The sequence below is a fragment of the Myotis nattereri genome (genome assembly GCF_964212035.1).
Source record: "Myotis nattereri genome assembly, chromosome: 14".
In the NCBI taxonomy this organism is placed as follows: Eukaryota; Metazoa; Chordata; class Mammalia; order Chiroptera; family Vespertilionidae; genus Myotis; species Myotis nattereri.
Genome location: NC_138089.1, coordinates 33,389,107 through 33,412,319, shown reverse-complemented (window position 1 = coordinate 33,412,319; position 23,213 = coordinate 33,389,107). Strand labels below are relative to the sequence as shown.

At 36.5% G+C, this 23,213-nt stretch overlaps 1 protein-coding gene across 1 annotated transcript in view; it reads right to left on the bottom strand.

The window, feature by feature from the left end:
• STAG1 (STAG1 cohesin complex component) overlaps positions 1-23,213 on the bottom strand; it is a 345,726-nt gene that overhangs the window by 15,175 nt on the left and 307,338 nt on the right. Inside the window, exons 23-28 of the mRNA XM_081106167.1 lie at positions 19,609-19,701; positions 16,296-16,470; positions 14,655-14,794; positions 8,353-8,454; positions 5,993-6,141; positions 4,936-5,064 (exon numbers count right to left, since the gene is read on the bottom strand). Of these exons, the coding sequence (XP_080962293.1) occupies positions 4,936-5,064; positions 5,993-6,141; positions 8,353-8,454; positions 14,655-14,794; positions 16,296-16,470; positions 19,609-19,701 (788 nt within the window). The remainder of the gene's footprint in view (positions 1-4,935; positions 5,065-5,992; positions 6,142-8,352; positions 8,455-14,654; positions 14,795-16,295; positions 16,471-19,608; positions 19,702-23,213) is intronic.

The following is a 23,213-nucleotide window of genomic DNA, read 5'->3' as shown; positions in this document are numbered from 1 at the left end:
AACCTCAATAAGAAAACTATCTGCTTAAAGAATGGGCAAAACACTTGAACAGATACCTCACCAAAGAAAACATACAGATGGCAAGTAAGCAGATGAAAAGATACTCCATATCATGTCATCAGGGAAATGCAAATTAAAACAAGATACTAATACACACCTATTAGAATGGTCAAAATCAAGAACTTATTAACAAACGCTGGCAGGAAAGCAAAATGGTACATCCATTTTTGGAAGACAGTTTTGCAGTTTCTCACAAAACCAAACATACTCTTACCATGCAATCCAACAATTGCACTTCTTGGTTTTTACCCAAAGGAGTTGAGAACTGATACTCGCATAAAAACTTGCAATAGCTTTATTCATGCTGCCCAAACTTGAAAGCAACCAAGATGTCCTTCAGTAAGGAAATAGAAAAATAAACTGTGGCACATCCAGACAATGGGTAAAGGAGGAAAGATGAATAGGCAGAGCACAGGATTTTTAGGGAAGTAAAAACACCGTGTGTGATACCATAATGATGGATATATGTCATTATACATTTGTATAAACCCACAGAATGTACAACACTGAATAAACTATGGGTGATTATAATGTGTCAAGGTAGGTAACAAGTGTACCACTCAGGTGATGGATTTTGGATAATGGGCGACTATGCATGTGTGAGGGGAATTCTCTGTAACCTCAATTTTGCTGAACCTAAAACTGCTCTAAAAAAAAAAATAAATCACATGCCTGCTTTTTTGTTAGTCTAGCAGACTGCGTAAACCCAAGCCTGCCCTTCTCAGGAGCAATCAAAGAGGGAAATTCCAAACTGCAAATCCCCTGGCTGACAATGGGGCAAAGTAAAATGCTGAATTATGATAGCAGCCTTCAAGCCACACACACATATCCAACAGTAAAAGGTAAAAATCTAACTGGCTAAGGAGGTTTAAACATAACTTTTTATTAATAAGAGGTTTATACTCACGTAGGGTGATCCTTGGGTTCCCAAGCCAAATGATAAAAAGTAAGGGGAAAAAAGATCGGAGTAGGGACAGCAGAGACTGCACACTAGAAAGGCAACATACTTCACAGAGTTTGTTATCCAAGTCTAAATGAATAAACAATGACATCAATCTCGGGGAGGTGTGGGCAGAAAATCAGTATTCTGAATAGCTACCTGCCCTAGCCAGTTTGGCTCAACCTGCGGACTGAAGGATCACAGGTTCCAGTCGGGTCTAGGGCATGTACCTCAGTTGCAGGCTCCTCCCCAGCCCAGGCTCTGGTTGGGTTACATGCAGGAGGCAACCAATCAATGTGTTTCTCTCATATTGACATTTCTTGCTCTCTGTCCCTCTCCCTTATACTCTCTCTAAAAATCAATAGAAATATATCCTTGGGTGAGGATTTAAAAAAAAAAAATAGCTACCTTAGAAAAAAAGAACAAAAAAGAATAGTTACCTTATTGCACAATTATCATATATGCAATACATTATTTGAAATGTTCAGATTTCAACAACAATAAATTGAGACAAGCAAAAAATTGGGAAATGTATAGCAAAAACAAGAAAACAAGCAAGCAATAGAAATTTGGTCCACAAAAATTGCAAAGCAATCATTATAAATATGTTCAAAGAATTAAAGATAACCATGTCTAACTGAAAGCATGACACTATCTTTTATTTAATAGAGAATAGGAATAAAAAGATAGAAATGATTTAAAAAACAAAATGGAAGTTCTATAGTTTGAAAATACATGAACAAAAATTTAAAATTCACTAGAGGCTCAAAAGATTTCAACTGGCAAAAGAATTAGTTAACATGAAGATATATTTATAGAGATTATGATCTGAAGAACAGAGAGAAAAAAGAATGAAGAAAAATGAGTGGAGCCTGAGAAAAATGTGGGATATCAGATACAATGGAGGCCAGAAGGCAGTGGGATAACATAGTGTGAGGAAAATAAAAAACTATCATACAAGAATCTTGTATCTAGCAAGACTATATTTCAAAGTTTAAGATGAAATAAAAGCACTGTCAGATGAACAAAAGATGAGAGAATTTTTTGCTGGCCAACCTACCTTACAAGAAATACCAAAGGAAATTCTTTAAGAATTACCAGAGGATAAGCTGAATTTACAAGAATAAAAAACCAAAGAGTGCTGAAAGGTAATTAGTAGGTATTTATAAAAGACAATATAATTGCATATTTACCTATTATTTAGTCTTTTAACTGATTTAAAAAGCCTTTACATAAAATAATGTGTGTCACTGTATTGTTGTGCCAATAACACAGAAATGTAATATATTTGACAAGAAACACAAAAAGAAGGGGCAGGAGCAAAGATATATATATTAAAGGGAATCCAAGGGAATGATGCCAGATGATATTTCATATTCATAGGAAGAAAATGAAGAGAACCAATAATGGTAAATAAGAAGTTTAATACTGCTATTTATTTATTTTTTAATTTTTATTTTAATAAATTTTATTGATTTTTTACAGAGAGGAAGGGAGAGGGATAGACAGTTAGAAACATCGACGAGAGAGAAATCAATCAGCTGCCTCCTGCATACCTCCTACTGGGGATGTGCCCACAACCAAAGTACATGCCCTTGACCGGAATTGAACCTGGGACCTTTCAGTCTGCAGGCCGACGCTCTATCCACTGAGCCAAACTGGTTAGGGCAATACTGCTATTTAAATGTCATATGATTATATCAAGCAATAATTATAACAATGTATTGTTGGGTTTGTAATATTTAGATGCAGTATGTAGAACAATAGCACAAAAAGAGGGGAAGTAGAGCTATGTAGGAGCAAAGTTTTTATATTCCCTTTGAATAAATATGAAGTAAAATTTGAAAAGTGAATATATTACTGGAAAAAATAACTAAAACAGTATAATTAGAGATTTTTGAAGGAATTAAATGTTACACTAGAAAACAATGTAAAAGAAGGCAATAAAGGAGCAAAAAACATAAAGAAAACAAAGTATAATGGATTGGATAAATTAATCAAACAAACAAAAACATGATCCAACTATATGCTGTTCGCAAGAAACACACTTTAGATTTAAAGACAAAAAGGTAGAAAGTGAAAGTATGAAAAGAAAAAAGGTATACCATGCACACATTAACTAAAATAGAGCTGGAGTAATTACACTAGTATCAGACAAAAGAGACTTTAAGACAAAAATTACTAGAGACAGAGAAGGACATCCTATATAATAAAAGGGCAATAATATGCAAATCGACTGAACGACTGGTCGCTATGGTGCACACTGACCACCAGGGGGCAGATGCTCAACGCAGGAGCTGCCCCCTGGTGGTCAGTGCATTCCCATGGGAGTGCTGCTCAGCCATAAGCTGGGCTGATGGCTGGTGAGCGCAGCGGTGGTTGCGGGGACCTCTCCTGTCTCTGCGGGAGCGCTAAGGATGTCCAACTGCGGGAACAGGCCTAAGCGGGCAGTCGGACATCCCCCGAGGGCTCCCAGACTGCTAAAGGGCGCAGGCCGGGCTGAGGGACCGCCCCCCCCCCCCCCCCCCGAGTGCACAAATGTCGTGCCCCGGGCCTCTGGTTTTATAATAAGTAACGGTCAATCCATCAGGAAGACGTAACAATTATAAACATGTATACACCTAACAACAGAGCCCCAAAATACATGAAGCAAAAACTGACAAATGAAAGGAGAAACAATAATTCAATTATAACAGCTATAGACTTCAATACTCCACTTTTAATAATGGATAGAACAACTAGACAAAAGATCAATGAGGAGATAGAAGACTTGAGCAACACTATAAAATCAATAAGCCAACTGGACCTAAGAAACATTTATATATAGAACAAAACTCCATTCAGCAACAGCAAGAGAATATAGATTCTCTTCAAGTATACATCAAACATGCTCCAGAACAGACTATATATTGGCTCATAAACAAGCCTTGATAATTAAAGGATTAAAATCTCACAAATGTGTGGACATTAAATAAAATACTCCTGAATAGCCAAGAGATTAAAGAAGAAATCACAGGGCAATGAGAAAATACTTTGAGATAAATGAAAACAAAAATGCAAAATGCCAAAATTTACAAGCTGCAGCTAAAGTAGTGCTCCTAGGGAAATTTATACCCGTAAATGCCTGTATTAAAAAAGTGTTCAAACCAACCCACCCCACCAATACCTAATACCACGCATTCTCTATCACATTATTCTATTTCAGTGCCTGAAACTCTCATTGTATGTTTATGTTATGTCTCTCCTCATTAGAACATAAACTTTCTGAAGGCAGAAACTTTGTATTGTACACTGCCTGGCCATATTAGAGCAATAGCTATAGAACAGTACCTGACTATATTAGGGGCTTAATAAATATTTTCTGACTAACATCTTACTTAGAACTATCACTTACATTTAGATAAGCTTTAGCTGTCAATCCAAATTTCTGTTTATTTAGCATATTATTACTGACTTATCTTCCTATCAATTTATAGAATTTGGGATCCATTACAGAATCACTCTTTTAAATTTTCTAGTTTTAAGTAAAACTTATCCCACCAACATTTTTTGAAAATAGCATATTGTTTCTTTTAAATTTTATTATAAAAAATACAAAAAAAATCAATCTTCTTAAAACAAGTCAAATAAAACATAAAACTAAAATAAATAATTAATATAATATACAATGGCTAAGCCAATGTTCATATATTTTTGAACTGCAGAGTAAGAAATCATTCCCACTTGCTTAATATACCTTACAAATTCTAGATACTGAAAGGTGTGAAACAACAACTATACAAAAGCTTGAAAGAATACTATAGTTCCTTAAAACAATCAGAGCCTAAGTTATCAATAGTAATTATATCCATATAATAAAGTTTATTCACACAATAAACATTTAAAATTAAATGATATCATGATAAAAGCCACTTCCCCCACAATGTGGAACTTACACAGTCTTTTTGTCCTGTCGAAGAAGTTTAGAAGAAAATTCACTTAGTACTTCCAGGAAAGCCAGATTAGGAGGTGGATACTCTTGTCCTTTCTGATTTTGGTATTTAAAGGCAAATTCTATGCCATCCCTAAAATAAAAGAAAATATCTAGTTTTTCCAGATAGCTAGTGTAGTTCTCTCAATGGGATAGAGTTTTAAAAACAGTTGGGAAGGCTGCAAAATCATCACTAAAGATAGTAAAATCTCATAAATTCAATGATAAAATGTTACCCATGTGAGATATTTGCATAATATTAAACTTTGTTTTTTTTTTACAGTAAAAAAACTATAAATTGTGAAAATTAAAAGCGCCCTAGCCAGTTTGGCTCAGTGGATAGAGCTTTGGTCTGTGGACTGAAGGGTCTAAGGTTCGATTCAGGTCAAGGGCACATGCCCAGTTGTGGGGTCAATCCCCAGTAGGGGTCATTCAGGAGGCAGCCGATCAATGATTCTCTCTCATCATTGATGTTTCTATCTTTTTCTCCCTCTCTCTTCCTCTCTGAAATAAAAAAAATATGTATTAAAAAAATTTAAAAGCCACAAAGTTAATTCCTATGTGTATTTTTAGGGGTAACAGAATACCATGGAAATATAGTCAGAAAATTTGTTTATTAGAGTTGGTTGTGGTACCAGGCAGCTCTGAGTTTTTGCAAAGTAAAGTTTTGTCATTCAGTTTTCAGTTATGAATTGAGGCTGACCAAATCAGTACTACACAGTGTTTTTAAACCCATGTTCCCACAACATTTTTTCACTGATAGACCAGGTAAATATATTTTGTTAAACTTTACTTTTTATACTTCATAAGATGAAAAATGGGTAGTTTTAGTTTTTTTTTCCAAATTAAAAATGGCCTCCTAGTTGAGAATGATGACACCAGACAATCTCTAAAGTTTTTATAACTTAAAAAACCTGTTCATTTGTCACTTTAAAAATGGGTCAAGTAACAGCTATCTTAGTTAAATTCCAGTAAACCAGAATCTGTATAATAGAATGTTACAGATTATTTAGGTCACTCACTTGTGAAGCGTGGCAACTGCTTCTCGTGTCTTGATTTGGTCCAGTCCAAATGTAAGGGCAAAGCGACGTGCCAATTCTTTAATGCCACTGACATGGGCAGATGTCCTATCTAGATTGGGACCTTGCTCTTGAACAAGTTCATTGAACAACTGGTAGAAAGAAAAAAGGAAGAAACCTACAGTTAAAAAGTATTTATTTATTGTATTTATTGTTAGAATAGGTAATATAATTTAAAAATATTTCAGAGGCATATGGTAAAATATTTAAGTATAGTCATACTGTTCTCCTTTCCTAAGTCATCTACTACTAACTAGTTTCTTAAGATCATTTTCATGTTAGTTATGTGATTAAATGAAACAGGAATTTATTTCTTTTGAACAAAAAAGTGGGTTGGGAAAATGAAATGTTTATATACACTACATATTCATAAACATCTATATGTTCTTTTTGTTGTCATTTTCACAGGAATGACAATGTATAAAATAAAGGTTGAGAACTTTGTTTTTTCACTTATATATCTTAGACAAGAACACTGTGCAAAAGACCACTTGTATATTGGGGCTATTCCCTCCCCCCGCCAATAACAAAATATACAGAAGAGTTCTTAAGCAGGGTGGAGGGCTTTTATAAATTATATATACATTACATATATGTGTCAAAATAACAACAAAAACAAAACCTCAGAGCACTAACGATCACACTCCCTTTCATCTCCTCAGCAGTTTTGCTCCTGTGCTTATTTGCTTTTCCTTCCTGCATCATTAACTATTCCCTCTACTAGATGCATGCCCTATCTTCACTTTAAAGTTTACATTTAAAATAATACAGCCCTGGCCGGTGTGGCTCTGCTGGTTGGAATGAGGATAAAAGTAAATAAATAAAATAAATACAAAGAATATATTTCATTGTATAAAATTCAAAGAACATCGAAGTAAAAATTTCACTCCCTCCCTTTCTCCCACTAAATATCATTCTTCTCTCCAAAGGTAATCAGTGTTCAAGTTCAGAAGTTTTCTAGGCCAGTTTAGAAATATTGATATATTTCATATACAAAGTTTTTATTTTTACATAAATGGCTCCATACTACATATTTTGTCCTAAAACTTGCTATTTTTCATTTAATGTTTTGTCTTAAAAATCTTTTAGCTACTTGAGATAATCAGTTTATTTAACCATTCCTCTATTGATGGACACTGAGACTATTTCCAATTTTTCCATATTACAGAAACTGCTGCAATGAAATGTCTTTTACATATATATCTTGTGCACACCTGCATGTAACTATGTAGATACCTAATAACAAAACATTGATTTTAAAAAGAATATACATCTTGAATTTTGAAATATACTATAAAATTATATTACAAGAAGACAAGAGCAATTTCTTTCATAAGGGATCTTTTTTCCTCATCTTTTTCAATTATAGGTATTATTAATCATTTCAATTCATGCCAATCTGATCAGGTGTGATAAATATCTCATTTTACTTTGTATTTCACAAATGATTAATGAAGTAATGCCTCTTTTTATATGTTTACTGGTTTTTAAGATTTCCTCTTCTGAAAAGTGGCTTTTCATATCCTTTGCTCACTATCCTAGGGGGTGTATTTATCTTTCTTACTGATTGTAATGTATGATTAAAAATACTTGAGCCCAATCTTATTTGTTTATTAACTTTGTTCATAGTGCTGGTTGATGATTAATCTATTTAAAATTATACATATCATCAATTTTTACTTTGTGGCTTCTTTCTTCAGTAAGGACTTCTCCACTCAAGGATATAAAAATATCCTCTTTCATTTTCTTACAAACTTTTAATTTTTAACATTTATATAATAATCCAACTAGAAGTTATTTTGGGTACATATTAGGTAGGGCTATAAAAAACTATTTCCCCAAAGATATATTCAATTGCCCCATTATCATTTAATGAAAAGGCCCAATCCTTTCCCCACTGATTTGACATGAGACCTTCATATCATAGACTAAATCTATACACACATATCTATGCCTCTCCCCCCAATCTCTATACTAATTTACTAGGCAATTATTAGGAATCTTACTTATACAATAATATATGTGACATATTTCTTTTTAATGATTACTTTTTAAATATCCAATTTGGCATTTCATCTGGTTTAACAGTAGATCACCTAATGATTTCATCTATTTGAAATACTGGATTATCTTCCAAAAGAAAAGACATGTAACACATGTCTTTGTACCAGAAAATATCCATAGTAATATACTGATACAATGACTCAATTTAAATGAGGTAAGATACCTAGCACATACGAAATGCAAGGAAGTGCTCAATATATTAATTCCACTTCTTATCTCTTTCCTTTCAAATTTCTTACCTGCTGTAAACTGAGAATGAGGGTCTTGGCACACTGAATTTTATCAATCTGCCTGGTTTTACTCAGTGTTTCCTTAATAATATCACCATAGTCATTGTAATACTGTGAAGAAAAGAAAGAAATCATTGTTTTAAAATTAGTGAAATTTCACAAGATAGAGAATGGGTTGGTGAAAAAAAATAGGTGAGTATAGAGGTATTTAATTTCTTAATCATAAACACAATGAGAATTTAAAGATTTTGTCTTAAGTTAAAGGAATACACATTTGATATTTAAGATTGTGAAATCCTACTACTAGTAAAACTAAAAAGTTGATAATTCCAAGAGAAGTCATATAGGGTAAACAGAATTCCTCATTCTTTTAACATAGACTCAAAAGACACTATTAAAAGGTGACAAATTGAGGAATAGACTTTGGTAGAAACTTCCTTAAGAACTAAAACGAAAACAGTTAAAATTGCTTACCTCGGGGAAGTGGGCCTAAATAAGGGGGAAAGGTAGAGTAGGTAACAAACTTAACTTTTCATTTAATACTCTGTGTACTAGCTTATTTATCCCCCTAACATGTCTATATTTTATTATTATAATATAAACAGTAAAAACACTGAGTAAAAACATTTGATTTTCAACAGTGATTGAGAAAAATTTAATTTCTTTATAATTCAGTTTTTTTGATACAGAATGTAAAAAAATTTCCCTTCTAGTAAAAAATTAGGAAAAGTTTTATTTGAAACCATTAAATCTGAATTTTATTTCCAAGCTAAAACTTAAACCCTAAACCTATGTGAAGAAGTGAGTATATAAGCCTACCAAATGAATTTTTTATAATCTTCAAAAAGGAGGGTATGCTTCCATGATATGAGGCGCAAAGAAGGGAAAATAATTCATAAGAATCATCCTCTAAGTGCAATTAAAAACGATCTCAATGTAGGAGAAAAAAAGAGAAAGATATACTGAAATACTAAAGTGGTTCAACGAACAGATTGCTAATAAATTCAGATTTTTAATGACTACAGAGATGAGTGGGGCAAAACGCCACATAACCAGGGATATAGAACAAAGGGTTATTAACAAATAGCTATTAGATTACTCACAAAAAGATTAAAGCCTATAATTATCAGAGGTGTACAAAATTTTGTAAGGATTTTAAAAGGTTTGGAAAAGACTCACTTCTTGACACCAATGCAATATTGTTAAGTACTGACAAGGAACAACCATGGTAAGCTCATATTCATTCATCCAAACCCTGCCTAGACATTAGTTTAGGAAACCTTCTCTGATTCCTCTCACATAAGTCTGTTTCTATATCCTATGCTTGCTTTAAAATTTGTACATCTGTCACTACAATAATTATGCTGAAGTTTTATGGAAGGAGCTAAGTCTTGAAGCTAAACAAACCTAAAATGAAATCCCAATTTTTGCTACTTTAATGATTGTCTGATCTTGGAAAGCTACTCAACCCAAGCCTTAACTTCCTTATTTGTAAATGATTTGATTTTCTACCTCATAGGGTTACTGTAATCAACAAAAATAATGTAAAAGCCTTAGAACAGTGTCTCAAATATAAATAGCACACACACACAAAAAATAGGCAACCAAAAAACAAAACCTCAAGCAAAAAACAAAACAAACAAAAACATAGGCAACTATTCATTAACTTTATGTTTACATTTTAGTTTCTCTATTAATCTACTAGAGGCCCGATGCACGAAATTCGTGCAAGAGTAGGCCTTCCTTCCCCCAGCTGCCGGCACCGGCTTCCCTCTGGCACCTGGGACCTGGGCTTCCCTTGTAGCCCTGGCTTCGTCTGGAAGGTCATCTGGAAGGATGTCAGGCCTAATTAGCATATTATGCTTTTAATATTACAGTAGAGGCAGTGGTGGTGGTGGGGAATCCCCTCAGCCCAGCCTGCACCCTGTCCAATCCGGGACCCCTTGGGGGATGTCCGACTGCCGGATCCCGATCCTAGGGATCGGGCCTAAACCAGCAGTCGGACATCCCTCTCACAATCCGGGATCACTGGCTCTTAACTGCTCACCTGCCTGCGGGCCTGGTCGCCCCATGCAGCCTGCTGCTTAGTCGTTTGGTCACTCCTCACTAACCCCCCTGCCAGCCTAGTCGCCCCACGCAGCCTGTTTGGTTGTCTGTTCAGTTGCGATAGTCGCTTAGGCTTTTATTATTATAGATATAAGCAGAAATCATGTCTTTTTAAAATCTCTGACCACCTGATTAGGTCCTGATTTTCGGCACAAAAAAGAACCCCCCAAAACAAAACAAAACTGGCTACTTGCACAGTGCTCATCACATTTCAGTGTTGACAAAATATGATCAATTAGTTATAACATCATAACTATAACTGGATTATACCTAAACATGGATAAAGACACAATGGATCTATGGCATACAATATTCTGATCACTGGAAAAGTAAAACCGTGTTTCTGACATAAGAATAAGGCCACCCACAACCACAAGAAGGTGTTCTCTCTTATCTGTGCCTGTCAGACTACGTTATAAAGATTTCTGAGCACTGCTTTTTTAGAGGATTAAGAGCAAAATGGAGCTTTTGGAAAGAAGAGCAGCCAGGAAGGTAAGTACCAACCAAAATTGTCATAAGAAAAATTGATTAAAACACTTCAGTATCTCTTTACTTCCCTAGAGGAAAAACCCAAACTTCTCATACAGCATATTGGGCCTAACTTGTCACTTTCTTTTTTCAAAATTTAATTTATTGAGTTTTTACAGAGAGAGAGGAAAGGGGAGGGAGAAAAAGAGAGAGAAAGGGTAGTTGAGGGAGGAAGGGAGAGAGGAACATTGATTTGTTGTTCCACTTTCTTATGCATTCATTGGTTGATTCTTGTAGTGCCCTGATGGGGGATTGAACTTTCAACCTTGGCATAGAACAGTGATGGTGAACCTATGACACATGTGTCAGAGGTGACACGAGAACTCATTTTTTTGGTTGATTTTTCTTTGTTAAATGGCATTTAAATATATAAAATAAATATCAAAAATATAAATCTTTGTTTTACTATGGCTGCAAACATCAAAAAATTTCTATATGTGACATGGCACCAGAGTTAAGTTAGGGTTTTTCAAAATGCTGACACGCCGAGCTCAAAAGGTTCGCCATCAATGGCATAGAAGGATGACACTCTAACCAACTGAGCTACCCAGCGAGGGCTCTGTCACTTTTAAAAAATCTTATCTCTGCCTCTGTTTTCATAAGCAATCTATGTATCAAATTACTTGCATTTTCCCGAAACAATTCATATTCCTCTGTGATGTCCATGAAGTTCAGTCTACAAGTCCTCCCACTACTTCTTTGCTTGACTAATTTATGCTTAACTGTCTCAGATGTAGTTCAGAAGTCACTTTTAAGCAGTTTTCATTAACCCTCATATTTTACTCTTTTTTTTAAATATACTTTTTATGATTTCAGAGAGGAAGGGAGAGGAAGCGAGTGATAAAAACATCAATGATGAGGGAGAATCATTATCAGCTGTCTCCTACACACCCTCACTGGGGATCCAGCCCACAACTTGGACATGTGCACTGACCAGCAATCAAACCATGACCTCCTGGTCATAGGTTGACACCAACCACTGAGCACACTGACCAGGTAATGCTCACATTTCTCAAGAGTTGGGTATCTGTTTTAAGGATGCCCTACATATACTTCTGTATAATGCAATTATTTAATTACTTGACTCTATCCAGCTTTAGACTGGAATTAAAGCAGAGATTAAAAAAATCTTCGTAACTTTAGCTCTGGCAAGCAACATGGTACACAGCTGGCATACTTATATAAATGTCTGAAGAGATGTCATAAGCTTTCTGCCATGTTGGACAAGAGAATACAAAGCCACCCTCCTGGCTGGGTAGCAAAGTTGGTTAGAAGAGCATCGTCCCAATATACCAAGCTTTGGGGTCTGATCCCCGATCAGAGCACATACAAGGATCAACCAATGAATACATGACTAAGTGGAACAACAGATCAATGTTTTTCCCTCTCTCTCTACCCCCCTAAAAATAAATACAATCTATACATATAAAAGCCTAAGCAACCAAAAGACTGAATGACCAGTCACTATGACACACATGCACCATCGGGGGCAGACGCTTAACGCACAAGCTGCTCGCTGGTGGTCAGTGTGCTCCTACAGCCAACCTCCCATGGCCAGCCAACCTCCCACGGTCCCTCCCTGTGGCTGGCTGGCCCCAATTGCCAGCCAGGCCGAGGGACCCCACCTATGCATGAATTCGTGCATCGAGCCTCTAGTCCAGGGGTGGGCAACCCCTGGCATGCGTGCCAAACATGGCACGCCAGTAACTTCTGCTGGCACGCAAAACCCTCTCTTATAATCTTCCACTTACAATTTTTTTCTTCATATTGACTTTTTATTTTTCACATAAATTCAGTGTAGGTGCATCTTAGATAAATAAATAATTTTACATAACAAGTTATCTTAAAGACCATAGACATGGATTAACGAGAGAGGGGAAGAGCAATTTCTATGCCTCTGCCTTAACTCTCCCTGCCTTCCTAGATCTGACTAGTGTTTTGGTTTCATCCACATTCGCTTGTGAATCTTTGCTCTCAGTGATGAATTTTTTGTCTCAAAATAGGAGTAGCCTGACAGATGAAAGTAGTAGCTCATGCATATCTCTGAAGGTCATGAAATATAAACTTGATGTAAATAAAATCTCGGTCATCAGTGATGCAGCAGCAAAAGTGCCACTGATAACATCAAACGGAGTCATAAAGTTTTCTGTCGGACTATCAGTGTACATGTATACATTAAAAAATAAATGTATTTTTCATCATCATATACTGTGTTTTTGTTGCTCAAATGAATTTTATTATTTCTTCAAGGTTCTTCACATATGTACACCTTAAGAGATATCAAGTAGGTGTAACATGTTCTCAAAAAATTAGGGTTGGCATGCAGAAGAATTTTGAGTCAGAGATTTTGCTGGTTTTGGCATGCACTCACAAAAAGGTTGCCCACCCCTGCTCTAGTCCTATATAATAAAAGGCTAATATGTAAATCGACTGAATGGCGGAAGGACCAGTTGCTATGATGTGCACTAACCACGAGGGGGCAGACGCTCAACATAGGAGCTGCCCCCTGGTGGTCAGTGCGCTCGAACAGGGTGAGCGCTGCTCAGCCAGAAGCCAGGCTCATGGCTGGTAAGCACAGCTGCAGTGGCGGGAGCCTCTCCCTCCTCCACAGCAGTCAGACATCCCCCAAGGGCTCCCAGACTGCGTAAGGGCGCAGGCCAGGCACCGGGCCTCTAGTAATAAATAAAAATAATAAAAGAGAATACATGGCCTTGGCGGCTCTCTATGGAGCATGCCTGCACCATTTCCCACTCCCATCCTCCAGGTGTGTTTTCCTTGCTTCTCTTTTTCTCCTAACCTCTAAGTGCCCTTCTTTTGCCTCTGTAACTTGTTTCCTGAGCCCATTTTTTCTACAGCTCACTTCTACTTCTGTGGCTTTCTAAATAAACTTTTCCTTATTTAAAAATAAAAAAAGAATATATGGCCTCATGAAAATAAAAACACATTCTTTCATATAAATGTGAATAACTCCTACTTTACGGAATTGGATGATATAAAATTTATACTTATATAAGAGACAGAAACTTTAAACATATAAGAAATCATCACATATCCTATATAATAAACAGGTAATATGCAAATTGACCATCACTCCAACACACAAGATGGCCGCCCCCATGTGGACACAAGATGGCCGGCAGGGGAGGGCAGTTGGGAGGGATCAGGCCTGAAAGGGAGGGCAGTTGGGGGTGATCAGACCTGCAGGGGAGGGCAGTTGGGAGGGACAAGGCCTGAAAGGGAGGGCGGGGGGGGGGGGGAATCAGGCCTGCAGGGGAGGGCAGTTGTGCGGGACCAGCCTGCAGGGGAGGGCAGTTGGGGGTGACCAGGCTGGCAGGCAGAAGCGGTTAGGGGCAATCAGGCTGGCAGGCAGGCGAGCGGTTGGGAGCCAGCAGTCCTGGATTGTGAGAGGGATGTCCGACTGCCCGTTTAGGCCAATTCCACCGGGATCGGGCCTAAACGGGCAGTCGGACATCCCTCGAGGGGTCCCAGATTGGAGGGGGTGCAGGCCGGGCTGAGGGACACACACTTCTCCCTTGTGCATGAATTTCGTGCACCGGGCCTCTAGAATATACATAAAAGCTGTGAATTTTGGCTTCTGTTACCATCCTTTCTTTCATTTTAATTACAAATTTCTCTGCCAATTAGATGAAAAGAGAAAAAAGAATATAAAAATATACCTTCATGTAGTGTTTAAAGATGTCTGCAGCTGCATGCATGTCAACAATATCATAAATGATAAGTTTGCTGAAGGCAGCAAGTAGATTCCTTCTTTTATGTAAGGCCTCAATTTTATTTGCTTCATCTTCTTCATCACCCTCTAACCACAGAAAATAAATTATGAACTTTATCCAAGATAAAACAATGTAGAAACTCTATATAATAAAAAACCAGCTTATACCTTTACAAAAAGGTATAATTCAGTTTTAGATGGGATGAAATAATGTTATACTAATTATTTGAGGGTGCTATATTTAGTTAGATGATTATCAAATATTTGCTAGGTACTAAGGTTCCTATTTTCTAGGAGACTGTCAGAGCAAAGACTAAAATAAGAAAACCACATGTAAAAAGATGATTTTTTCTGATATTTTCATCATAATACTATTGTCTGTTTATTTTAAAGTGTGGTCTTATTTCAATATTACTTATTTGCTAATATATTTCCACAGAAAAGAAATTTTTAAGTCGCAGGAAAAAGGTTTTCCTTTAGAAAAATACATGGGGGAATAATGGCAATATATGGGGGAGTTAATTTTCAATGCTTGTCCTAAACATGGTCTACAGTATCAGCTGAGAAATAAAATTTATTTTGCAAACCATATTAAACACATATACATTAAAAAAAAGCCCTATCAAATGCTTTTAAAACAAGTAGTATTTCTTATTTATTTGTTTATTTATTTACTTACTCAGGACCTATTGACTAGTCTATTTCTAATCCTAGGGAAACTTTCTCTACAAGGCTGAGATGATAACATTTACCACATTTTTTTTGTTTCAGGCTCTGTACTGATCCTCTCATATCTTAACCTGCCTTTATTTGGAGACAATGTTCGTTCTTCCCATCTTTAGATTCATAAATAAAACAAAAAACCCCCAAAATAACCCCCCAAAATTCTCTTCAATTTCTTTCTCTTTCTACTAATTGGTCCAGCTGTGAAGCATCAATGCTTGGAGAAGTTGGAAATCTTTTTGCTTAAAACAAGTAGCAGGTAAATTTTATCTTTTGAGATTAATGTGGACTCTAAATAAAGACACTCTGTTTCACAGTCTAGTATATTCTAAAATGTTTTGTTATATAAAGAACATTCTAATAGCACCAAAATAGATCTGTGGATCAGATGTGCCATAGATCTTATTTTAGAGAACTTAAATTATCTTTTTCACAAATAACCTATATAATTTATTTACGATTGTTTACATTCCATCTAATTTTGCTAATTATCATTCTGCAGGCTCAGCACAGTTTTGACTGGTGAGGTTTGATAAGTCTTTCAACACTTAATATACTTTGTTAACTTCAGTACTATATGAGAAAGGAACTCTGATGTTTTCCCCTTCAGAAAAACCGTGAAACAAAATCTATCCCACATATACATTTTGCACGTGTGAAGTGAAAATGTATAGAATTATTCATTAGAGCAAAGGAAGGAGACTTCACTGTGCATTTTTATTAATTTTGGTTTCTGAATTACACAAATGTATTATTTTTTTAAAAAAGGAGAAATTCTAATATTTTAAAAATTTGAATATTTTTCTCGTATCTTTTGGGGCTGGTAAAACAAGATCAATAGTGACAAGATGATAGCTACAAATACCCATGCTCTGGTTTTCCTCATCTTGGTCAATGAAAACGTGATCCATCACAAAACTGAGGAGTTCAGACTGAAGTCCAGTATCTGGATTAAACACCAAAGGCTGAAGGCCTTCTCTGCCACCTGTCATTAATTGGTGGCTAAAAATCATCAAAAGATCACAGAGTAACATGAAAGCCTGGAATGCAAAGGAAATTCATTAGTAAAATATTGCTACAATGACAAATCAATGTTAATAAAAATATACTAAATTAAGTATAGTTCAATAATAGTATTACAATAGAAACTTTGGGTATTTAAATTCCAACTACTTAGTTTTAAGTTTCTAAACTTAATAAAACTAAACACTAGTCATATTTAAGACTCCTCCTTCCCCAAATATAATCTATTTGTTTTATTTGATTTTATTAACTCAAATACTGATTAAGAGATTTTTGACTTGACTGTAAAGATACAATGAGTTGAACTCAACTCTGGAAATACAAAATTGATACAATAAATTATGACAGTGGTTAGAAATCAATCATACACTGCTTAATCAAATAATAAGTATAAATCTTAAGACCAAGTATAATTTCATAAATTACAATGCAGTACTATAAACCTATAAGCTACTATTTTGGATTCTTTTTTCCCCCCTCACATTTTTTAATTAAAAAATTTTTTTTTAATGTTGGCATTATTGCAGGAGTCCCCCACATCCTTGCCTACCTCCACCCTCCCCTGCCTACCCTTTCCTGAACTTTACCAAATTACTGTCCATGTCCACGGAGTATGCATACATGTTCTTTTAAAAATCTAATGTAGCCCTGGTGGTATTGCTAAGTGGTTAGAGCATCAGCTTGTGCACAGAAGGGTCATGGGTTTGATTCCCCGGACAAAGGCACATACCTTGGTTGTGGGTTTTGCCTTCCCCTTCACTGCCTCCCCCGCAACCCCGCATTGGGATGCATGCCAGAGGCAACCAGTCGATGTGTCTCTCTCACATTGATGTTTCTCTTCCTCTCTCTATCTCTCTTCCCCTCCCTCCCTTCCTTTTACTCTCTGAAAAGCAATGGAAAAAATATCCTCAGGTGAGGATTTAAAAAACAAAATCTAATGTAAAAAAAATCTCTAACATTACATAAAATGAAATTCAAGACCATTTACATAAAAACCAGTATCTAAAGTTTCCCAATAAATTTAATCATTTAAGGCAGGGGTTGGAACATCCAGCCTGTAGGCCATACAAGGCCCAGGAAATCATTTGGTCTGGTCCTGGCAAGGTATTAGGGGTGAGTTAATTAAATGTTTTACCAAATATTACAGGCTAATTTTAAGTTGATAATTTTGTATGGCCAATGATGTTATAAATATCCAAATGGCCCTTGGCAGAAAAAAAGGTTCTCCAACACTGATTTAAGAGAACTTTCAATGCATTTCCCCAAGGAGAAATTATTATAGTTATGTTGCCAACTTTGTCCTATTTAATGGGTGGTATGAAATAAAACTGTCATTAGTTTATTGTAATTGAAAGGTTTTGTTGGTAACTGAGGGCTCTGATATTTCAAAACAATCTATTCACCCCCCTCCAAAATTCATTTCTATGGGAAAATACAACTTTGGCATGTATTTGGTGATTGCCATATACTTTGCTATAAAACCTCCAGCAAGACTCATGGCAATTCATGCTCTGATTACACAACCATGAAATATATAAGCCTATTTAGAAAAAGCCACTTGAAAAGAGGAGCATAAAAAGAATCCAGACCTTTTGTTTTTTAGCCAAGGCCGGTTTTTAGTTTCGGATATCACCAAATAATGATGACACAAAAAACACTGAATTTTTTGGTTTAAATGTCCAGAGCTAGGTAATTTTAGACAGCATTGGTGGCAATCAGAGATTTCGAGAACAAGGTTTAGGGTAGATCATCTCTGTTCCTATTTTAAGTTAGATGCTGATTACTCAATAAAGAAAACCCATGATAACCTATTTGTAAAAGATATAGCAAAATATAAGTACTACTGTACACTTTAACTAGACTAATTAGACTTTATTTCTAGCCCAACATCATAATAAAAACAGCATGGAAAATGTACGTTCTGTTTCATATTAAAGTACTTCGTAATAGAAAAACAGTAAGATAGCTGACAAAATCACTCCATGGAAATGGTATTGTCTTGGGCTCTACTTTGACCCTCTTTGGACTGCACCCCTTCCCAATAATGAGTAGTATGTTGTACCAATTGTATATGCCTACTTGCATCTCTACTTCTATACCACCTTCCAGGTACAAGGACTCAGGAATTTCTTTTTTTAAATCCTCACCCAAGGATATTTTTCCATTGATTTTTATTTATTTATTTATTTATTTTAAAAAATATATTTTATTGATTTTTTACAGAGAGGGAGGGAGAGGGATAGAGAGTTAGAAGCATCAATGAGAGAGAAACATCAATCAGCTGCCTCCTGCACACCGCCTACTGGGGATGTGCCCGCAACAAAGGTACATGCCCTTGACCAGAATCGAACCTGGGACCTTTCAGTCGGCAGGCCGACGCTCCATCCACTGAGCCAAACTAGTCAGGGCTCCATTGATTTTTAGAGAGAGTAGAAGAGAGAGGAAAAGACAGAGAGAAATACTGATGTGAGAGAAACACATCAATTGGTTGCCTCCTGCATGCGCCCCAACCAGGGTCCAGGCCAGGGAGGAGCCTGCAACTGAGGTACCTGCCCTTGACCAGAATCAAACCCAGGATCCTTCAGTCCACAGGCCGATGCTCTATCCACTGAACCAAACCGGCTAGGGTGACTCGGATTCATTGCCTTAACAAATCTGATTCTGCTACCAGAGGCTGGACAGGATTCTTCTGCAGGCTCACTGCATCCCCAAAGCACATACTCCTAGGTCCCAGGGTGGTCAAGGAGCAGCTGTTTGAGGGGGTGATGCTGATAAAGTTTGGACATGTGAGCTAAGTGTTCACATGCATGTATGAGAAGTTCTGCCTAGTGTGGGAAAGAGCTGAAGGTGAGGTGAGAAAAGGGAGGCTCATAGGCCAGCCCTCCATGTTCTGGCATAGAATTATTAGGAGTCAATAATTCTAATTTGCACCCAGCCTTCTAGGTCAGCATACTTGTCAAGGTAAAAAAGACATGTAACAGGTTTGTTAGATTGTTTTGTAACTAAAATATTAGACATCTATAGTCTTGTTCTAGGTCTCATTAATGTTAGGGAAAAACAAGCATGCTAAGAAGTACAATAAAAAATTACATCTTCTTACATGTTCTGTAATGCATTTGAGTTACTTTTATTGGGAGCTTTTAATAATTTCTTACCTGTTCCTTTACTGGAGTATTAACATTAGATAGGCACTGTTGGCAAACAGCCAAAAAGGATTTCACGGTTTTCCTCAATACCAACAAATCCTCCTGTAAGACACATTCAAATTTGCAAGCATGAATTACAGTATCCTAGAAAACTGACCCAAAATAAACAATACATGGCAAAGAGCCAAATTGGCTCAATGTCAAAGAAAGTCATAAAACCAAATTTCTTGTTGGGATCCAAACCATATAGTTATTTCCTAGTTCAGCCGTCGCCAACCGGTGAGCCGCGGACCACTGGTGGCCCATGAGGTCCGAAAGGTTGGCAAATGCTGTCCTAGTTATCCTAGTAAAAAGGGCCAACAAAACTGATAAACCCAAACACTAAGTTCTATTTACCTATACAATGATCAGTATGATTTTCTTCAACAAATTTTCCTTTATAAATATGGGCTTAGGCTATTAAAATTGTAGGTCATTCCCATAAACATACTAGCTGTAAGGCGAGGGAGCACAGCAGCACACTGAAAAAATCAATTAAGCAACAAATGTGTACTGAGTTTCTCTTATATTCTCATCATTCTGCAAAATGTTAAGGGAAGACAGATAACTTTAAGACAGTGCCCAGGTGCTCAGAGTTAACATCCTAGCAGGAAGTCAGATCAATTAGAGAGTAAGTGTTTAAATTTTTTTTAATTAACTCTATAGTAGAGAGAGATGAGTTAGAAGGACTTTCACAGGAGGATGGGCTTTAATCTAAGGTTGGGTGGGTGAACAAGATTTAATCAGATGGCCATATAATATTTGTTAGCAAACATTTGAAAAACATAAAAGGAAATTTAAATTTATCAAGTACCTATAATGTGTCAGACTGGATTGAGGGTTCACTGCTACATAATTTATCGATTAGAAGTAGTAGTCATTATTAGCAAGGGTTTGAAACCAGGACTGTCTCAGATCAGAGCTCATATTCTTCTCACTTAGTAATGAGCAAAATGCATGCAGATAATTCAGATAATTTCCACAAAATCACTTCATGGAAATGGTAATGCCCTGGGCTCTACTTTGATCCTCTTTGGACTGCACCTCTTCCCATGAATTTGGAGTCTGTTGGACCAATGGCATATGCCCACTGTGTCGATATTTAAAATGGTAATGAAGATAATTAAATGAGAAAGACAGATATAGGAATTACTTTTTAAAAAGTACTCTATTAAACTAAAATTCTTTAGCCTTTTGTACCAATGACAGTACTCAATGCTTTGTTGGACCTATACATCCTAAATAATGATACTTATATACATGTTCCCTTTTGCTAACATGAGTGCAGTATTTGGAAGAAGGAGTAAGCTCACCTTGTGCAGAGTACTAAAAAAACTCACTGCCTTGCAAACCTTTAATGCTTCAATGTAGACGAACATACAATAATCAACCTCAACAGTACTTTACTTTCTTTAATTTTAAAGATAATACATTAGGGGAAATTTATAATGCACAAGGGAACAGGCAGCTGAATTAGAATATAAGGAGTGCTATGTTGGAAACCCAGAGTCAAACAAAAGTAGTCACTGAAGAGTTCCCAAAGAAGATAACATGCAAGCTGAATTTTGAACAATTACTAAAAATTATCTAGCTATAATAAAAGATGTTCCAGAGGGTACAGGATGTTCAGGAGCCTGGAGGTGCTTTTGAGAGACTGTTAATTTATTGTAGCCGGGGCTTAAATAGGCAGTTGAGTGGCAAGAGAGAAAGCCAAAGAGAAAAACAGGATCCATTTCCATTTAAATGAAAGACCATTAAAAATGCCATGTTAAATAATTTGGATATTAGTCTCATGGCAATGAAGAGCTACTGAAGGATTTTTATCATGAGTGCTAAAATTTTGTGTAAAAAAATCGTATTATAACCAGAATAGGAGAATGATGTGGAAGATAGAGACTAGTTAATAGTAGATACAATCTTCTGTTGTGGGCTTATTACATACCAAGTACTGGGCCATAAATTTAAACCTCACAATCACTCTATGAATTAAGTGGTAATACTACTATTTTGCAGATGAGAAAACTGGAGTTAATAAAACTGAAGTTAAATCCAAACTATTTTAAGTGATAGAGTTAAGAGTCGAAACCTAGGATTACTCTGACTCTAAAGTTCATGTTCTTAATCGTTATTCTGTATTTCCTTACATATTAACAAAAGCCATAAGAGTAATCTAGATTGAAGACCTAGAAATAAAATGTTGGCAGTAAAGATGTGAATAGTGTAGACGAAAAAAGGTGTTCTATGGAAAGTAACTGGCAGGTCATGGTGGGTAGGCATGCCCTTGGCATATAATTTCTTTAGTAAAGGTTAATCTTTGCTTCAAGCAAGCCCTGTCCATTGTTTCTGTGCATCTAGGTCAGTGCAGCAAACTGCGGCTTGCGAGCCACATGCGGCTCTTTGGCTCCTTGAGTGTGGTTTTTCCACAAAATACCGACGCCTGCACACGGGCCACGAAGTTTCAATCACACTGTACGTGCGCGCCCGCACCCACGTGGAAGAGCCACACTCAAGGGGCCAAAGAGCCGCATGTGGCTTGCGAGCCGCAGTTTGTCGACTACGGATTTAGGTTAACATACCTTTGAAATGCCTCTCTTCAGACCTCTCCTTCTAATATGATCACACTTTCAGATCCCTCTTAAAGTGTGACTGAGATAGAGTATGTGGCGATATGACCATAACCCAATAAGGGCTGCAAGAACTATCACGGAGATAGTAAGACCTTAGGTTCCTTCCTTAATTTCAAATGCATAAAAGAAATAGCAAAACTTTTATTCTTTAAAGCACTTGAGATCTTGCTTTCCAGCAACTGTTGTCAGTTTTGGCTCAAATAAACTCCTATAAAAATTCTCTACGCCCTAGCCCGTTTGGCTCAGTGGATAGAGCATCGGCCTGCAGACTGAAGGGTCCCAAGTTTGATTCCAGTCAAGGGCACATGCCTGTGTTGCAGGCTCAATCCCCAATGTGGAGTGTGCAGGAAGCAGCCAATCAATGATTCTCCTTCATCACTGATGTTTCTATCTCTCTGTCCGTCTCCCGTCCCCTCCGAAATCAATATAACAAAATAAATTCTCTACAAGTTTAGATGTTTCTTATGTCAACATGTTAGTAAACTTTAACTTGTTTTTCTCCTGCCAAACTGTCTCATGTCAATTTGATTAGACCAGTCAGAAGAATCTTGAAGGGTAGAGGATGATCTTTCCACCTCAACACTACTAACTGGCTATGTGGCCTTAAAGAAATTACTTTGTATCTCAGACTTACAGATTTTTTAAATCTGTACACAAGAAGGTTGATATATGTATAATATGAGCTTGTATGATATTCTGTGATTCTGCTGAATTAACTCCTAGGTCAGTGATGGCGAACCTTTTGACCTCGGCGTGTCAGCATTTTGAAAAACCCTAACTTAACTCTGGTGCCGTGTCACATATTTGCAACCATAGTAAAACAAAGACTTATATTTTTCATATTTATTTTATATATTTAAATGCCATTTAACAAATAAAAATCAACCCAAAAAATGAGTTCACGTGTCACCTCTGACCTGCATGTCATAGGTTCGCCATCACTGTCCT